The sequence below is a fragment of the Periophthalmus magnuspinnatus genome, chromosome 16 (genome assembly GCF_009829125.3).
Source record: "Periophthalmus magnuspinnatus isolate fPerMag1 chromosome 16, fPerMag1.2.pri, whole genome shotgun sequence".
Taxonomy (NCBI): Eukaryota; Metazoa; Chordata; class Actinopteri; order Gobiiformes; family Gobiidae; genus Periophthalmus; species Periophthalmus magnuspinnatus.
The window spans coordinates 5,985,913-6,005,936 of NC_047141.1; the positions used below are offsets into that span (position 1 = coordinate 5,985,913).

The window sequence follows — 20,024 nt, forward strand, 5'->3', positions numbered from 1 at the left end:
TCCTCCAAATTTGAGGCCATGGTTCTTAATTAGAAAAAGGCAGCTTGCCCTCTGCAGGTGGGTGGAGAGTCCCTGCCTCAAGTGGAGCAGCTCAGGTATCCCGGGGTCTTGTTCATGAGTGAGAGAAGGATGGAGCGTGAGATTGACAGGCGGATCGGTGCAGCGTTTGTAATGATGCGGTTGATGTATTGGACATTTATGTGTTAAAGAAGGAGCTGAGTTGAAAGGCAAAGCTCACGATTTACCGCTCAATCTACGCTCCTACCCTCACCTATGGTCATGAGCTTTGGGTAATTACCAAGACTGTGGATACAAGGCGTCAAAATTAGTTCCCTCCGCAGGGTGGCTGGGTGCTCCCTTAGAGAGAACGTGAGGTCAGTCACACTGGAGGAGCTTGGAGTAGAGCCGCTGCTCCTCATCTCCTGGGGAGGTGTTCCAGGCATGTCCCACTGTGAGGGGGCTCTGGGGAAGACCCAGGACATGCTGGAGGGATTATGTTTTTTAACTGGCCTGGGAATGCCTCCGGATCCCCCCTGGAAGAGCTGGAGGAAGTGTGTCTGGGCCTCCCTACTCAAACTATGGATGGACTTTTTTTTTGATGCTTTAAGTCTACCCTCCCTTTGCTCCCCGTGCTAAGTCTCCCTCTTCAGAGCACTATCTCAACACAATCAGTGTGGATTTCCTGGTATCGTGCAGCCATGTTTTCTTAATTGATGATACGCGTTGTGAAACTATTGCACATCACATCAGGTTTGTCAAGTTACTGTGTACAGTTTTGCATCATGCTTTTGTGCATTGATGGAGAATTGTTGTGTGGGAGCATGGATAATGTAGGCTTGTAGATGGAGCACTGCACAGAATCTTACAGCTAACCATAAGGAGGGTTCAAATAGGGCCAGGGAGAGATGGCTAAAATACCCAAACATGCATGAAAAAAAAAATTGCATAATACCCCCTCTTTAATATTTATGCTGGTTATATTTGAATGTAGCCTACCTATTAGGGCTCCTTTGTTTTACTCGATAATAATCGCAATACATTTTTATGGAGTTCAGTATTATTCCAATTTCAGGTACAGTTTTCAGCAGTGGGTGATACCAATCCACAGATGTCACTTGGACGTGATTTTGCCTCAAAAGAAATATAATATAATATAGTATAGAAAGTATAGAAATAATAAATATCTTCGCAGCTCAGGGAAGACTGACAGGATGTGAACTATCCTTTTGTAGGAGAAGAACCATAAAGGAAAACATTAAGATGACTTCATTGGGAGCTTGAATCTAAACTCCACATCCCTTCTACTGTATTTTGTCTGACAAAAATGTATGTTGATGAAAATTATAACCACATTTTAGCCAACAAAATGAATACTGTCCACCACTGAACACATCTGCTGGAGTTAGAAGTGGACTCTCACAGATAGTATTAAAACTGAAGAGGCTGTTTGCCTCTCTGTCATGTAGCACACTACTGCAATGTCCGGGTCTGTTTGGGACTGGAGGAGTTGGAATCTGGAGGAAGACCTCTTTTCCTCCTGGAAAACCTCACACTAGGGTTTCCCACAAGAGCTATAGACCTTTCAGCTATTCTCTGAGGCAGACTGTTAGCCCTGTCAGCTGTTGTCTGAGGCAGACTGGGAGCCCTTTCAGCTGTATGGTGAGGCACAGCTCTGGATGCTTTAATGTGAACAAGTGTAGGCCTTTGTGGTGCTCTTTGAGGCAAAGATCTGAACCTTTGTAATGTTCTGTGAGGCACAGCTGTAGAGGCTGAAGACCTTTCGGCTGTTTTCTGAGCTGGAGACCTTTCAGTTGTTCTTAGTGGCAGAGTTGTGGGCCTGCCTGGTGCTCTGGGAGCTGTAGCTTCAGACCTTAGTCTTTTTGGTTGATGCAGAGCTGTTGACCTTGAGGATGCCCCATGTTTTAGGGCAACTGACTTTTGAGGTAATCTGAGAGGCAGAGCTGTAGGTCGTTCAGGCGTAATGAGAGGCAGAGATGTAAACCTTTCAGCTGTTCTGGGAAGCAGAGCAGGGGATCTTTCAGGTGTTCTGATGAGGTGCACGAGGGCTGTATTGAAACAGTCTGAACACTGGCGGGGCTGCTTCTGAGAGGATCTACTGCATCGCGTTGGAATGCTCTGCCCTGTGAGGGCTCCCCCTGTAGGCTCAAACAATGAAGCAGGACGGATGCATGGGTTCTGCATACTATCCTGCCAGGATAAAAAGATTATTTGATATTAAGGTACAAGTTGAGAAAGCTTATGGATAAGTTATTATTAAACAGCATACTTGTTCCTCAGAACAAACCTTTGGGGGAACAGGGGGTCCTCCCTCTGTCCTGCCTGTGCTCTGGGCTTTCTGCTGTCGCGTTCCATAAACGTGAGCCAACTGGCCGTTAGACAACCCTCTATGAGGACTGCCAGGCACTATACAAAAAGTCACATATCAAACAGGTGAAAGCATCACATATGAAACATAAATGCATCACATATAAAACTCTTGAACACCTCACAGATGAAACACGCTGGAACAGGTGCAGTGTGTGCATGTCTCACCTCTCTTGTGTCTCTCAGGTGCATCCTTTTGTCTTGAGAGAAACGCCATGGTGCGGGGGATAGCTGTTGAACCTATCATGTAATCATTTATTTGTGTTTACACAATTATACTGGTTATTATAATATGTAATCTCTGTATAATCTGAAATACCTCTCAAACAAAGAAAAGACAGGAAGTCCTCAGTCTTAGGGCGACGTCTTGTTAGACTGGTTACCATGGTAATCCTGGTGCATACTGGGAGTCCGGGTGAGTTTGGTGGAGACTGGGCAAACTTCCTCTGAGCCTGCAGCTTGGGTCTGAAGTCACACAAACATTCATATAACTCCACTTTATGTAATACATGCTTTTTAACAAGTCCTCAGTGCGGATTAGAACCTACCTGCTATCCTCCCGCTCTAGGCTGGGGGGCTGTCCAGAGTTTGTCTGGAGGGCAAGTTTCCAGCTGCCTCTTTTACACTTGGGAACTGTGTCACCTGAAAAAAAGACCATAAGCTCACAGTCCAACCATCACTTTAACACCAAGACTGTTTTTGATGTTGTATATGTGTGTGTGTGTGTGTGTGTGGGTGTGTGGGGGGTGGGTGTGTGTGTGTGTGTGTGTGTGTAGATTGAAGGGGGTGAAAGTGAATTATTCCACTATGAAATACATAGTCCATTTTTGTGCAATGAACCACTGAAGACCCGGTCAAAGTTCAGCTGCCCACAAGGTATTCCACTGTCACAAAAACCCTAAAGCAGAATTATACCCACAAAATATTCTAAAAACATGAGCAGCAATAAACAAATAGTAGAATGAGCAGTATTGACTATGTATCTATAATGAGTCATAAAACCTACGAACATTAAGTTAATATACAACTCCAATAAAAAAACACAGAATGCAATGATTTGCAAACCTATATTGAACTTAATAAACTACAAAGACATGATATTTAATGTTAAAACTGATAAACTTTATTGTTTTTATGCAAATATTCACTCATTTTCAATTTGATGTCTGTAACACATTTCAATAAAGGGACAGGGGCATGTTTACCACTGTGTTACATCACCTTTCCTTTTAACAACAATCAATAAGCGTTTGGGAACTGAGGACACTAATTGTTGAAGCTTTGCAGCAGGAATTCTTACCCATTCTTGCTGAAAATACAACTTCAGTTGCTCAGCAGTCCGGGGTCTCCGTTGTCATATTTTGCACTTGATTATGCGCCTCACGTGTTCAATGGAAGACATGTCTGGACTGCAGGCAGGACAGTCTAGTACCCACACTCTTTTACTACAAAGCCACGCTGTTGTAACATGTGCAGAATGTGGCTTGGCTTTGTTTTGCTGAAATAAGGAGGGACGTCCCTGAAAAAGACGTTGCTTGGATGGCAGCAAATGTTACTCCAAAACCTGTATGTACCTTTCAGCATCAATGGAGCCTTCACAGATGTGCCAGTTCCCCATGGGCACGAACACACCCCCGGACCATCACAGAGGCACTAACACACCCCCGGACCATCACAGAGGCATTAACACACCCCCGGACATCAGAGAGGCACTAACACACCCCCGGACATCAGAGAGGCACTAACACACCCCCGGACCATCACAGAGGCACTAACACACCCCCGGACCATCACAGAGGCACTAACACACACCCCCAGACCATCACAGAGGGTTTTGAACTTTGTGCTGGTAACAATATGGATGATCCTTTATCTCTTTTGCCCACAGGACACGACGTCCATGATTCCCAAAAACAATTTGAAATGTGGACTCGTCAGACCACACATTCATGTCTGTTTTTAACACAGTCCCACATGAGGGGTCGAAGGTCACGGGCATTCAATGTTGGTTTTGGGCCTTGCCGCTTACGTGCAGAGATTCCTCCAGATTCTCAGACTCTTTAGATGATGAAATCCCTAAATTCCTTGCTATTTTATGTTGAAAAACTGCTGTTCACAACTTGGTGAACCTCACCTCATCCGGGGAAGCTCCTTTTAGACCCAATCATGACACTCACCTGTTTCCCATTAACCTGTTCACCTGTGGAATCTTCTAAACAGGTGGATTTTAAGCATTCCTCAACTTGTCCCACTTTTATTGGAACGTGCTGCAGACATCAAATGAGTGAATATTTGCATAAAAATAATAAAGTTTATCAGTTTGAACATTAAATGTCATGTCTTTGTAGTTCAGTTCAATACAGGTTGAAAAGGATTTGCACATCATTGTATTTTTTTTACACAGCGCCCCAACTTCATTGGAATTGGGGTTGTAGTAATTATTGTGACAGGCCTACCATAAGAAGAGGAGAAACACTGACCTGCAGGTTTGTGTGTGTTGTCAGCGCTGGCTCGGATCTTCACAGAGTGGCTGTTGGGCGTGCTGCTGCGGGGAAGTGCAGTTCTGGTGGTTAGGACGATTCTTGTGCTGAGAGCTGCTCTGGAGGAGGTGATGGTAGGTCTGCTGTGGGTGAGGGCGAGTGGGGTGGGGCGGCCTGCAGCTCTGAGGGGGACGGTTCTAGTGCTGGAGGCAGTTCTGCTGGGGGTTGGTGTAGTTCCACTAGGGCTGAGGGCAGTTCTTCTGGAGGCGAGGGCAGATCTAGTAGCTCTGGTGGGGATGAAAGCAGTTCTTTTGGAGGTGAGAGAAGTTCTTTTGGGGGCAGGGTCAGTTCTGGGGTTGGAGGTGGTTCTGGAGGGAGTGCGGGCAGTTCTTTTGGAGGTGGGGGCAGTTCTTTTGGGCATATGGTCAGTTCTTCTGGATGCGGGGGCAGTTCTCATGGAGGTGTGGACAGTTCTTTTGGAGGTGGGGGCAGTTCTTGTGGGATAGAGTGCAGTTCTGGTGGTAGGGGCAGTTCTTTTGGGGGTAGTGTCAGTTCTTTTAGGGATGGGGTCAGTTCTTTTGGGGGCGGGGTCAGTTCTTTTAGGGGTGAGGTCAGTTCTTTTAGTGCCATGGTCTGTTCTGGTTGGTCGAGTGAGACTCAGAGTCTTGTGTGAGCGCAGTGTTCTGCTGGACGCTGCCTTCCTCTGACTGCTGTGCACACTCCTTTTGGACTGACTGAGTGGCTCTTGAGGACGGGCCGCTGTACGGGTCTGTGGAGGGATCCTTGCTGGGCGCTGCTGGTGTGGGCTCTGTGTGCCTGCTCTGGGGCCCTTCTGAGGGGTCCGCTGGGTAGAGACAGGAGTCCTGCTCTTTGAGGGGACAGTGCTTCTAATGCTGGGATTGGGAGTGTGTGTGCGTGAGCGCTGGTGCATGGCTCGCTGTGTGTCTTTGAATTCCCTGAGGGACAGAAAAAGGACTTTGCGTACGAGGCGTTCTTCACCCCATGGCATCCCCTCACTGATGTCCTACAGCAGGAAGTAACCATGTTAATTAGAGAATTCACAAATCATTATGGATATTCATTCATAGAAATCTAAAAGCACATTTTTGGAAATGCTGTGGATAAATCTAGTAGAAGAGCACATAATCACTGGGGTTCCAGCACAAACACATGTGCTGTATAAACGTGTGTTTGTCCAAATAATTGGCCTACGTTTAACTAATAAATTTGGTAACATTTAATAGTCTATATATGGACATGCATCTTCTACTTTTGACCCATCCTTCAATCATGGCAACACTTCAGATGCAGTAGATGACCACATGGAGGACAGGGACCCATCTGGGACTAGTCTTGGTCAGGACTACTTAGATGGAGGATTCGACCTATTGTGCATGTTTTAGGCTGACAAGGGAAACTGGAGTGTCAGGAGGAAGCCCACCCTTAGTCATTTTATGATTGGGCTGTAAGCCTACGGAAAGCATTAAACCTGCAGGTGCTGGCTGTAGTGTTACTCACATATCTCTTCTTGATGCGGATGCGCTTGGGCCGCTCCGCGCTCATGTTTCCAGGATCCAGATGAACAGAGCCGCTCATGGACTGAACCGAGCTGGACCTGCAACAACAGCTACTTTCAGTTCAAACGGTTTGGTCACAGTGATGTTGAGCTGAAACAGGTTTATAACCAGTAAAACCAGCTCTCCACTGCGATGATCTGAAAGCTTACCTATACAATGGAACGCTAACAGACGACGCAAGCTACGGCTAAGCGCTACTCAAATAAAGCGTTCCTATTTAATAAAACATGAGTATGTCTGTGGGTGAGATCGGTCCGCGCGGGGAAGCCTCTGGTCCGTGCGTTCCGTCTCTGTAGCGCACGGCTCAGACAGATCGTACCGGAGCAGAGGGAGCACAGAGGATGCGATGTGCACCTGCATCAGGACCAGAGCTGAGCCGGGTCACGTGAGCTGCCGTACGACTCCAAAGGCGTCACGTGCCCCTCTGCAGCCTTTGCATATGAATCAGCCTGTTCGTTTGCCGTTTGCGCATGCCTACTGTCCACGCAAGTTTACAAATGCAGTAAGTTGTGCCATTTAGTGAGACGGACTCATTTAGGCTAATAAGAGGTAGGAGATAGGTCTGTTTAATCGGTAAAGTCTGAAATTGTGCGTTTTACTCAGGGGACCGGCCAACCGAACTGACCTTGTTGTTTTAAATGTAAATCTTGTAGCAATTAGGCAATATGTTCCTCTGAGCATCGTTGAAAAGGAGGCACATTCATCTATGATCCAGCCTAAAGGGGCAGCTAAATGCATAAACTGAGTAGACCTACAAACTCATCGATGTGGCCACCAGTTCGGTCTGTGATAAACTACCCTACACTTTACCTCAACGCCTATTAGCCTAATTATCACCTCGCTAAGTCTAAGTCTAATGTATTTAATAACTAATCTGTTTGAGCAGTTCCTTCGCTGGCGCTGTACCCCCTGTGCGCACTCCGCGGCTGAGGAGGGCGGCACAGCGCAGCGCACGGCTCTTCCGTCATTACGCAGCGTCACGTGGTTTCCAGACGGCAGCAGATCGGTTTGTTTTGCCCCTGTGTCAGCTCCGTGGTTCGGTTCTGCTCGGTTCTGTCCAGTCTTCTGTCGGTACTCGGGGACGGCGGGTTTGGTTTGGACACGTCTGCGATTCCGGTACCGCCGCCATGTTTGAGCATCTGAAGGAGCGTCTACAGTCCGTGCAACACGACTTTACCACCGGGTCAGTGCCGTGGTCATTGCGCCTTCCGCTCTTGACCTGTCAAACAGCAAACTGACTAATTTTTATACTTTATTGTACTGAATAAGGCTAAAAACTAAAGCACGATCCCTTGTTTACTCCGTGCGTAAAACGTGCAGTGTAGTATCCTAAATCAGCAGGGTTGGTATGACTTTCTCTCATCATCACAATCACTGTACTTTGGGGAATAGCTTACAGTTACTGCTCAAACGTAACCAAAGCTTTATTCGAGTCTGCGCGCCCTGTCCTAACCCACAACTTGTCCTTCCCACTTGGTTACTACGTTTTTGACTCGTGAAAATTACAAGATCTTTATAGGCCTACAGCTGCACTGTTCCCAGAGCTGTTATATTCAGTCATTTAAACCACATTCACCCAGAGGAGCCGTGCCCAGTGCGCTCAGCTGACTGTCATGTGCCTGTGGTTCTGCAGACAGAGGCTGAGTGCTGACATCTGGTGGAGTTTGTGAACACCGCAAAGTGGCCTACACCATTATAGCCATATAATAGATGATGACGCTCAGATCTGTGTCTCACTGCAGCTGGTGAATATGGACCAGTGGATTCACTCTGCCACTGCATCCAACAGATCAGTGTGTGGAGGAAAAACAACTTTCTCCCGCTAAATTCAGACAAGACTGAAGTCATCATCTTTGGCCACAGAAACATAGAGAAAGTGTCACCTCCAGTCTCTCTTTAAAACCTTCAAATCAGGCTAGAAATCTAGAGGTAATAATGGACTCAGACTTGAACTTTAACAGCCACATCAAATCAATCCTGGGGACCTCAGGGACCGGCCTCCTGCTGGTGCCCAGAGTCAGGACTAAATATGGAGAATCAGAGTTTCAGTTTTATGCAGCTAAATCCTGGAACAGTCTTCCTGAAGATGTGAGACAGGACTCTACTTTGACAATGTTTAAATCCAGGCTCAAATCAGTTCTGTTTAGCTGTGCATATGACTGAGGATTTTTATTCTCCACTTTTCTCCTTTAATGTTAATTTTATGATGATTATTTATGTTTTGATTTGTTGTATTGTGATTTTAGTGTCTTTCTTATTCTGTAAAGCACTTTGAATTAATTTATGTGTGAATTGTTCTCTACAAATAAACTTGCCTTGCCATAATAGGTCTACATTAAAGGGCCTTACGGCCTTAGGGCTATGTTCAAATGTTGTTTTCTCATTAAAATTTAGTTGTGTTTTGTTTCATTCACACATGTTTAACACACAAACCTGCATATTTAGGCTGAGTTCTTTTCTCAAACAGAAAACACTTGTGATGTCATGTGGTAATACTAGAAGCAGTCCATTGTGTTTTTAAACTCCATGCACCTTCACTAGAATAAAATGGATAATTTTAGCCCTGGAATTGCCCATCTCTACTGAACTAAAGGTAAAATGACCTGTTAACTTTAAAACAGCCATGTCATGACATCATAAGGTGTAATACAGTATTTTGAGCTTTGGAGATGTAGACAGACTAATAAAAAAGTATTACTCAAATATGTGTGAATGAAACAAAACAACTCCAGGTCTGTTTTTGAAGAGGTACATTATGGGTACATTATAGCATGTCTTAAAGTTGACAAGTGTCAATTTTGAGTAACAGAACCATTTAAGTTGGAATGCATGTAAGCAAATGCATGATGGAATGAAAGATTACATGCTACCATAGGTCTGAGCGATGAGCTTTGTCTGTTGTGTAGTTCTAATGATATGCTCTTTATCTCTCTGCAGGTTCAAGACTCTGGGTGATAAATCGAAAGAGGCCAAAGTTTTAAGGAAGCCGAGGTAACCTCAAAACTATTTTTTCTTAAGGCGGAGTATGTAACACGTACAGCTTAAAAAGGTACTACAATCACAACTCAACCTGTGTGTCAGGAGCCTTAATCTGCAGATAGGGGAGACACACAGGTTTTTCCTCATTCTCAGTTTATGGACAGGCCTCATGTGAAAGCTCAGAACCTCCAGAATTCACTCACTGAGCTGCAGAGGCTGCACTAGCACTGATTCATGTTTGTCTGCAGGTGCTGGGGTTTAAGTAGTGACCATTCAGATCAGAGAGAGGCATTTTAGGTTTAAACCAACTGGATTTCAGCATTGAAACTGATTGGATTGGATAATTGTTGTGAAAACCAAAAGCATAAGAAAATGTAATCCTGTCAACTTGACAAAAGCTTTAGAGACATTTTGCCTGTGGCCACTGAAGTGAAACAGTTTGAAGCAGGTGTAGGTGTAGTCTTAGCACATGTTTAATCTGCATGTAAGATATTGATTTTAAATTCCATACACATGACCTCACTGTGTCCCCAGATATGAGATAAACATGTTCATATATAGCTTTTTCAGAACATTTCTTATGCTGATTTATTCTTTAAAAGCATTGGGCAATGCTGAAATCCAGTTGTGTGTCTTCTATCGGCAGGTCCGGCAACACAAGTTCAGTCGTGATTGTAAAAAGCTACATACAGTTCCAGTTTAACTTAATGAATGTGTTTTCCATGCACATCCTTTACACTGTGAAATAGCACTGCTCCAGATGACCTTTAACCCTTGTCTTGTTCTTTTGTGTATGTGGTGCTCAGGCAAGAAGAGCGCCTCCTACACTCCAGCGCAGGACTGCACATCCTCCGCAGGTACAGAGGAACACACTACTGTCTCTGTGTGTGCAGTAGTATTGTGTTCTGCAGAGATGTAATTGTCTCTGTGTGTCAGATGTCCATGGTCTTATCCTGTGTTAAAGCTGCTAACCCCTAGACAGGAATGCATCGATCCATTTTTTCAGATCTGATACCAATTTTCGATTCCTAACAAAAATAGCCTATGACAAAACTGGTAATTAGCCTTAAACTAATTACAGAACAGCTTGGTATAAATAAACATCAGCCAGTAAATGGTCGTATTACATCAATTTATAGGCTCATCCAAGATAGCGACTTAACAATATTTTGGAGCCGATATGTCATTTGGATCGGCACCAAGATTCAATACTAGTATTAGCATTGATGCAGCTCTAGTCTTGGATTAGTTTAGCAGTTCATTTAAATCCCTTTGAGATGAAGCTTAGAAAAAAACATTCTTGGAACAAAATTGATATATTTTGATATTTATGCTGTGTGCAGGTATGAGGAGAGCTGGTATCAACTGCACAGGAAAACTAAGGACTGCGCTCAGGCTGCTCAGGTACAGGGACCCACTGTACTTTTGATTTACAGGATGGTTGCTAGGTAACAGTTATGGAATTACCTCTGCATATGTCACATGTGCTACTTAATAATAACTACAACTATATTTCTTGCATTGGCTGATGAAGAACAACGGAATTAGGCCTATTCTGCTGTTTAAAACTCCACTGAAACAAAGCAGTGTGTTACACCAGTGGACCATCGACCAAGCTTACACAAATATGATGAGATGAGATCCTGATATTGCCTGATATTACCTAAGGAAGAATATAATTTAACAAAGGCTCAAAAATTGTTCAAATAATAGTAACAAAAAGCTGGGCCCAACTGGGGTCAACTTAACATGAACTGAATACACCCAAAACTAACCCACCAGACAAAGGAGCAAAGGTGTTCAAATACTTAAGGACTAGCCAGAGCTGAACACAGGAGGGAGGCGTTACACTAAAGATAAACTACTAACGCAGGCAAAGGAACAATAAGGCAAATAATAATTATAACTATACAGAAAAATAACAGTGAAGTTAATTTTTAACTAAACTAAATAGAACAACAACACAGCCTAAATATGCAGGGTTTATGTTTTCAACGTGTTTGAATGAAACAAAACACAACTCCAGGTTTGTTTGTGTTGGGGAAACAACATTATAACAGATATATACTATATAGATCAGAAAATAGCATAAAATGGGTATTTGTATTATGCCTGTATCTTTGCTGTATCCATGCATGTGTAAGTCTTGTCTACCTCATTGTTGCTGTGGTGTCCAGCAGGTGGATGGAGACCTGGTCATGCTCTCCGCTCTGTGGGATAAACGCAGGACTGCTCTTGCACAGCTGGAGGAGCAGCTGCAGGGTTTGCCCGCCCTCATCACCGACCTGGGCACCATCACCTCCGGCCTGGGTATGAACCTGGCTGTTTGGCCTGACCTGTGTCATGCTCAGGTTGATATTTTGTTTTGGTTGACCTGCTGCCTAGACACAAAACTGTATTTTAAGACTTGAATGCAAATACGTCCCGGGAGGAGACCCCGGGTAAGACCCAGGACACGCTGGAGGGACTAGGTCTCTTGGCTGGTCTGGGAATGCCTCAGAATCCTCCCGGAAGAGCTGGAGGAGGTGTGTGTGTGGAGAGGAAAGTCTGGGCCTCCCTGCTCAGGCTGTTGCCTCCACAACCTGGCCTTGGATAAAGCGGAAGTAAATGGATGGATGAATGCAAATAGATAAATGGACAAAACATGCCTAAACAGTGCTCTTAAAGGTTTGTGGTTATAAAAAGGAACTGTGGGTGCCCAATTACATCATTTGTATTGATAACTTTAAAAGAGTCAAAATTGTCCTTGCATATTGACCCAGAAATAGAGCTGATCAGCCATTGATTGCTCTGGTTTGAAAAAAACAACAACTATCGGTCGATCTCTAATCACAGCATTCTAGTATCTCTGTATGGTGCAGAATGGCAGCCACGTCTCTGTTCCTTTGCCCCAGGGCAGCTGTAGCTCTGCCTAGGTGTGTGGGTTTTGAGGACAGGTACAGGTGTGTAGATTAACCCTTTGTCCTTGTGTCCTGTCTCAGCTCAGTTGGAGGGGGACTTTGAGGAGATGGAGAGCAGGATGGTGTACCTGGAGACTCTGTGCTGTCAGTGTGAACAACAGACCGTCAAACAGCAGCACCTGAAGGAGCTGGAGAGCTACAAAAAGAAGAAGAGGTACGGACTGCCTCCTACTGACTATAGTACTCACACCACACTTGCGCTTAGTGACTAGTGACAGTGACTTGTTATTGATACTTTGCAGCTGATGTCATCAACATTCTTTAGGGGTGTGATGCTAACTGTAGGCACTGCTCTGTCTGAAGCTTTGTCACGCAAGAGAGTTTAATCTGAATTTTGATTTAACACAATCTGACCGAATTAACTGATTTAGCTGGAAATATAACAGGTAAGCTGAATTTTGCTGTTAAACATTAGCTAACAGTTTTTCAGTTAGTCGCGCTCACCTTTTCTGTTAAAAATGAAACTCTTGAACAAGATCATTAACTCTCTTATTGACGACAGGCTCCTCAAAATGTGTTGTTTAAATCCATTTAGTCTTTTTTTTTTCTTAAGTTTTCATAAGATCATTATTTCATCATTATTATTTCATTATAAGGCAGAGTTTGTTACTGTGTGCAGTATGTCACCATGATCACAATACACATACATGTAGAAGCCCCCCTCATGATGTCACTGCAAAATATGGATCGGGATGTAATATCATCAATTATTTTTTACAGTGGATGATCCATAGGTTTACAGTACAACACCTGGATGCACTCATTCTTATTTATACTTTCTAACAAGTATCTTAGTTTAGTGCATTTAAAAAAAAAAAAAAAAAATTAATTAAGTACTGAAACACTGAACATAATGGCCACGTTGTTTTTTTGGTTCTCAAGACAAATCAGAAAGCAGAATGAGCCTCACATGAGTCTCTTTATTTGACTTGCCAGTTTCAGTGCTGAAATCCAGTTGGTTTAAACTTAAAATGACTCTGATCTGAATCATCACCACCCTATGCAGGTTCAGTTGTGATGAGGGTCCTTTTTTAACCCAGGAAGAGCACAGGTTACATATATTTCCTTTAAAGGTGCTCAAAATGTACTATATAACTTTTGGAATGTTCCACAGTATATCTGGGTATTATTTGCATGTATGTTCTAAGATTTTAGTGTGTAACATTGGATGAATCATCAATCTTTGGGGTTGGTTTGAATTTGTGGATTTGATTTTGTCCCTTTTGTCCAGATTTTAAACGTCACCAGCAGATGGCAGTAGGTGGTTGTTGGTGTATTTGTTACCAGACTCCAAACAATATTACTGTCATGAGAGAGACTTGATTAACAGCACAAATCAGTTCACCCTGTTGTAGCTCCAACTTAGTTAGTTCTTTCTGGCCAGATTGTGTTAAAACAAAGCTAAAAATAAAGTCTAACTTGAGAAACAGAGCTTCAGACAGAGCAGTGCCACAGTTAGCGTCACACCCCTAGAGAATATTGATGACATCAGATCTGCAAAGTATCATTTGGCATCAGATATTGAACACAGCTTGCCAGTCTAAAGTCAGGATAGAAAATGCAAAAATCCACTCAAAGAACACAATTACATTTTTAATACTTCTCACAAAACACTTTACTCTATCGTCATACTGACCACAGCACAAGTCTCATCACATGCACTTTGTCCCAGGGATGGATTTATGATACTTAATGTGGTCTATTGATTCTTGTCTTATTTGGGTCTTTCAGGAAAGAACTTCACGCATTTGAAAGTAAGTAGTTTCAGCTTAACTTGTCTGTGGTGTTTATTTTCAGCTTGCCATTAGAATTGGTAAAATTGATAATGAGTGTTCCTTAGGTACATGTGTTTTAGAAAATTGTGTGTGTTAATTTGTGTAATGGTTTTGCTGTTCCGGGGATGGTGAGTTTTTCTGTATAAAAACAGTTTTCAAGGTTTTTACATCTGAAGAAACTCTGCATAGTATTTTTGTTCATCTACTCACAGACCTGTGTTCCCATGCAGTACTCACAGACTTGTGTCCCGTGCAGTACTCACAGACCTGTGGTCCCGTGCAGTACTCACAGACCTGTGGTCCCGTGCAGTACTCACAGACTTGTGTTCCCGTGCAGTGGAGCTGAACTCGGAGCATTCTCAGACGGTGGCTCACATGGAGCAGTTAGTCCAGCAGAAACTGAAGCAGAAGCAGAAGGAGTATGAGGAGGCCTTCCACCAGGACATGGAGAAGTATCTGACCTCAGGTTTCCTCATGCAGAGAGGTAACACCACCAGCACACTGCACCACCAGCACACTACACCACAACACTGTACCACCACCACACTGCACCATCACTACACTGCACCACCACTGCATGGCTCCACCAGTGCACTACGCTACCAGTTGTAGTTGGATCTGAGCCGGTAACTCTCTAACTGAGACTGTGCTGTTCTGCAGAAGCAGCGCCCCCTGATGTGTCAGAGCTGGATCACATCACTGTGACCAACACCTCGGATCTACAGGCCCTGGATGACTTCCTCAACTCCTCCAGTGAAGACCTGAGCTCCCCTTATGGAGACCTGAGCTCCAGGACCTCGATGGGGTCAGGTGGGTGCAGACTCACTGCAGGTGCTCAGACCAGGTGGAAGTGCTTGGGCATGGTTTGGGTTACTGGCGGTCTGCATTTCCATGTCCTAGGCTCTGGGTCCAATGGGAGAGAGGTCTGATACATGAGCAACTCATGTCGCCCAAACATTACAAATGATCTATCCATCCATTTTATCTAATCATATAGTTGCTTTGGAGAGTACTACTACTCAAGCGGGTCAATGTGGTTCACTTTAGACAGTGGAAACAAGTTTTTGACTAGAGGGATCCAATGGAAACAAACCATACCTCTAAAGTTCTGCTTCAGGTCACGTGATCAAGTCATAGTTAGTTCTGCAAGAAAACATTACATTATATTTGACGATGGCTCTTTTTCAGGTTCCTCTGACTGTGCATCTGTGGGCCAGTATAGAGTCGTGGCGCAGGAGCCAGCGGAAGAGGGGTCAGAGGAGCACGAGGAGCAGGAGCCAGAGGAGGAGCCAGAGGAGGAGGGGTCAGAGGAGCATAACAGTGAGACAGACTCAGAGGCCCCTGTGGTAGAGGAGGATCATGAGGAGGTTCTACCAGACCTTTCGCTCTAACATGGACAACTACTCAGACTCTGAAACCTTCTCATACTGGACTTCTGTTTTAAAGGAGACATATGATGCTTTTTGGAGGTTATTTAGTATTAAACTATAAGATACATACATCTCAGTTTTACATTTTATTCATTATAAAGCAAAGCATTGATCTAAACTGAGTTAATAATAGAAGCCGGTGCATTGACTTCTTGTTCAAAACTGACAGTCCTCACATCTTCATAGTGGCGTTTCACTGTAACAAGCAACAGATTTTCAGTTTATGTTTATGTTGTTGAAACATGTTCACGTGACATTTTTGATCCCTACATGTATGACCCAGTGTCTGCATTTTAGGAATAATCGCAGCAAAATACAGAGCTGTGGGTGGAGATAGGCAGTAGGTGAAAACTGACATTTTCTGAAGTCATGAATGAATGCCCCAACACAGACATATTGTACACTGCCTGGCCAAAAAAAAAGTCTCAAGATTTTTTTTTCCATCCAGCGTTGGATTATTTTTTCACCAAGATGTTGCATTGATGATGGTCGAGTCTGACGCTGCACAAAGCTTCTCCAGCACATCCCAAAGATTCTCAATGGGGTTAAGGTCTGGACTCTGTGGTGGACAATCCATGTGTGAAAATGACGTCTGTCCCTGATCCACTCTTTAACAATTTGAGCTCGATGAATCCTGATATTGTCATCTTGGAATATGCCCGTGCCATCACGAAAGAAAAAATCCATTGATGGAATAACCTGGTCATTCAGTATATTCAGGTGTCAGCTGACCTCATTCTTTGAGCACAGACTGTTGCTGAACCTAGACCGGACCAACTGCAGCAACCCCAACCTGTTTGCCTAGTTAAATCCAGGTGGTGACTTTTTTTGGGCCAGACAGTGTATAATATCTGAGGTAAAAAAAAACAAACTGTGCTGCGTACTGTCGGTATCTAATTAGAAAGCATTTTATTGTCCAATAATCAGGAACTGCGCATTATCATGCTAGTTGTTGTTAGATAGTTATCTTTTGTTGTTAGTCACGGCAAATTTTCGCTCCACAAATACTCATCACAGTGAATAATTAGGATGCTCTGAATGCATGAGGACCACTGCAAACTGTTTAAAATCAACTAGTTCTGTTTGTCATGTTTTTAAGACAGTGAAAGTCAGGTACAGCACATTTGACAGTACCCTACCATATCTATTCATGATTTTAAAGAATGAACCATGATCGCAACACAAAGATATCTTCACATTTTCACAGTTGGCAAATTGACACATCTGCGATCTGCTCACAGAATAAATGCATGTTTTTCTAGATATAACTGAACATACAGGATGAGTGAAAAAACACATCGTTTCATTTTTGTTTCCATTTCCATGATTATTTACACTGTAGATTCTAACTGGCACATCAAAACTATGAATGACACATGTGGAATGTAGTAAACAAAAAATAAACCTTCTTTCAATGGAGAATAGATACACTACCAGTCAGGTAGTGGCAGACCAAAAAGATGTTCATAAAAAAACCCAAAAAATGTTACATATAGAGTTATCAAAAGTATTGAAAATCAGATACTAATCAATATTAAAACTAGCATCGAAAATAGATACAAGTAATGATACTAAAGAAAGTGAACCTTTCTTGAATAGAATGATCTTGAGCTGTGTCAGAACAAGTCTAAGACACATAGACTAGTAAACACCCATGGACCACTCGCCACATATTGACACATAGTACTACCATTTAATGTTGAATATCACATTCTATTGTCTAAATAAAGAGTGTTTTTATTATCATCATGGTCTGAATTGGTATTTAGTATCTTATCTTAAACTCCATTAACACTGACCGTGACCAGGTTCTACATTATGCAAAATTTACTTTTCCAGTTTGCTGGTGGTGGTGGTGCAGCGTGCTGGTGGTGGCCCCAACACAAGCCTCTGACTAAAGCCTGAACTGACACAACACAAGTCCCCAACCAGAGACTAGACTGGCCCCAACACAGGCCCCTCACCAGAGACTAGACTGGCCCCAACACAATTCCCTGACCAGAGCCCAAGCTGACCCGGCAGGAAAGCACCTGCCAAATGACCTCAAGATTAAAACTATATGGAATCACTTTAAGGCGTGCAGTGTTTTATAGCAAATACCATAACCATGCACAAAAATAGCATCCAGATAAGACTACTAATAAACCAATGAGTTTTTACAGTACATAGATATCACACAGATGTCGGTCCAGTGATCCACACACCAACTGATAATTGTAATCATTTATTGTAGCACAGCGGTCCCACGGTGAGGGTATGGCCCCCAAATATGTCCTTGTTTACACCTTAAATAAATATTGGAATAAAGTCTACAGTCTGTCTTCTTCTATGTAAATTACATTTTGATGATTGTAAGTGCAGGTAGGGGGCGCTGGTGATGACACAGCTCCAGAAGGACCACCTGGCCCAGATGAGGCTCAGGTCATTACATAAGACTTTACAGAGCCAGAGTTCACACCATAGTTAGTGTGCTTGGGTTTACAGTCAAATTTAAAGGGCCCATATAATGCTGTTTTCTAATCTGTGATATAATGTTGTTTCCTCATCACAAACAGACCTGGAGTTGCATTTTTTCACACAAGTTTAACTCACAAATCTTGCATTTTTAGGTTGAGTTCTTCTCTCAATCTGAAAACATTTTGTTCCACCTTGTGATGTCATGTGGTAATACAGGAAGTGCTCCACTGTGTTTTTAAACTCCATACACATTCAAGGAATAATATGGATGATTTCAACCCTGGAATTGTCAGTCTCTATGAATGAAAGTCAGTTTTGAGTAATATTGAACCTGGCCACGGTCAGTATTTTAATGGAGTTTAAATTCAGACCATGATGATAATAAAACCACTCTTTATTTAGACAATAGCATCCAAATAAAGAGTGTTTTTAAGTTTGCATTGAAAGAAGGTTTATTTTTTGTTTACTACATTCCACATGTGTCACTCATAGTTTTGATGCTTCAGTGAGAATCTACAGTGTAAATAATCATGGAAATGGAAACAAAAATGAAAAGGTGTGGGGGTTTTTTGTTTGTTTTTTTGGTCATATCTGGGCCAGGTGGTTCTTCTGGGTCGTGTCATCACCAGCGCCCCCTACCTGCACTTACATTCATCAAAATTTAAGGAAGTATTTACCATAACCTCACTGTGGGACCGCTGTGCTACAATAAATGATTACAATTATCAGTTGGTGTGTGGATCACTCGACCGACATCTGTGTGATATCTATGTACTGTAAAAACTCATTGGTTTATTAGTAGTCTTATCTGGATGCTATTTTTGTGCATGGTTATGGTATTTGCTATAAAACACTGCACGCCTTAAAGTGGTTCCATATAGTTTTAATCTTGAGGTCATTTGGCTGGTGCTTTCCTGCCGGGTCAGCTTGGGCTCTGGTCAGGGGCTTGTGTTGGGGCCAGTCTAGTCTCTGGTTGGGGCTTGTGTTGGGGCCAGTCTAGTCTCTGGTTGGAGGATTGTGTTGGGGCCAGTCTAATCTGGTTGGGGGCTTGTGTTGGGGCCAGTCTAGTCTCTGGTTGGAGGATTGTGTTGGGGCCAGTCTAATCTGGTTGGGGGCTTGTGTTGGGGCCAGTCTAGTCTCTGGTTGGGGCTTGTGTTGGGGCCAGTCTAGTCTCTGGTTGGAGGATTGTGTTGGGGCCAGTCTAATCTGGTTGGGGGTCTGTTTTGGACTTGTGGCTGTACAGAGGTCAGGCTGCAGAGAGGCTCACACTGAGATACTGTATTGTGTTCTTCTAATGGAACTGGACATTTACCCCTTTAGTGCGGCGCGAGACATTGAAAGAGTGAATCAGTTAGTTACTAAACAGCAGGAGTCTGTCAGGGCTGATAAGATAAGAGCGACACAAGGAAGTTCACTGCTTTGATTCTCCCTCCAGCCCCTCTGAAGACGTAGTATTTCATGGTTTCTCATTTGTGTTTAAAATACCCATATTTTATTCTGATTTAAGAGCCACCTGGTCCTGGTGCATGCACAGACTGGACCAGTAGTTATGTATGGCCTGGCCCTGTGTGTTGTTTATCAGCATGTTTTTGTAAAAGAAATTAAAGTGTGAATTGTCTCAAAGCTTTGGTGTGAGGGCCACTGCTGATAGAGGCACTGATAACAGCACACTCACACTATCTTTACAGTCCATAAAAGTGACTGTGTGTTTACTCCTGTCACAGCTACTGCACTTGATAATGTGGCACTTCTTGTGTTTTTCCCCACTTTTGCTGGGGCATGAATTAATATGGCAATATTGTCAGCACTGCTAGATTTTGTCAGTCTTAAACAGAGGATCCTCAATTGTTTTAATGTGAAACACATTTTAAGAGATGACTCAAGGTTCAAATCCAGGAAGTGCCTGGTTAATGCTTGGAACAGTTTTCCAATGGAGACAAAGATAAAGCAGAGACGTGTCCATGAGGAGGAGAGTCGTCCC

The 20,024-nt window shown here is 43.4% G+C and overlaps 1 protein-coding gene across 2 annotated transcripts; it reads left to right on the forward strand.

The window, feature by feature from the left end:
* Nucleotides 1-7,431: 7,431 nt before the first annotated feature.
* Nucleotides 7,432-17,331, forward strand: LOC117383842 (dysbindin-A-like). Of its 2 annotated transcripts, none has more exons than XM_033981081.2 (10): nucleotides 7,432-7,625; nucleotides 9,380-9,433; nucleotides 10,228-10,278; nucleotides 10,765-10,825; nucleotides 11,599-11,731; nucleotides 12,403-12,535; nucleotides 14,113-14,135; nucleotides 14,494-14,640; nucleotides 14,817-14,966; nucleotides 15,345-17,331. In XM_033981081.2, exons 1-10 carry the CDS (start codon nucleotides 7,570-7,572, stop codon nucleotides 15,545-15,547), a joined length of 1,011 nt encoding a protein of 336 aa, XP_033836972.1. In that variant the 5' UTR covers nucleotides 7,432-7,569; the 3' UTR covers nucleotides 15,548-17,331. The 2 variants fall into 2 exon arrangements, with proteins under 2 accessions (XP_033836972.1, XP_055083997.1); XM_055228022.1 differs by having other exon boundaries at nucleotides 7,444-7,625; nucleotides 11,602-11,731; nucleotides 15,345-17,271.
* The last annotated feature ends 2,693 nt before the right edge of the window (nucleotides 17,332-20,024 follow it).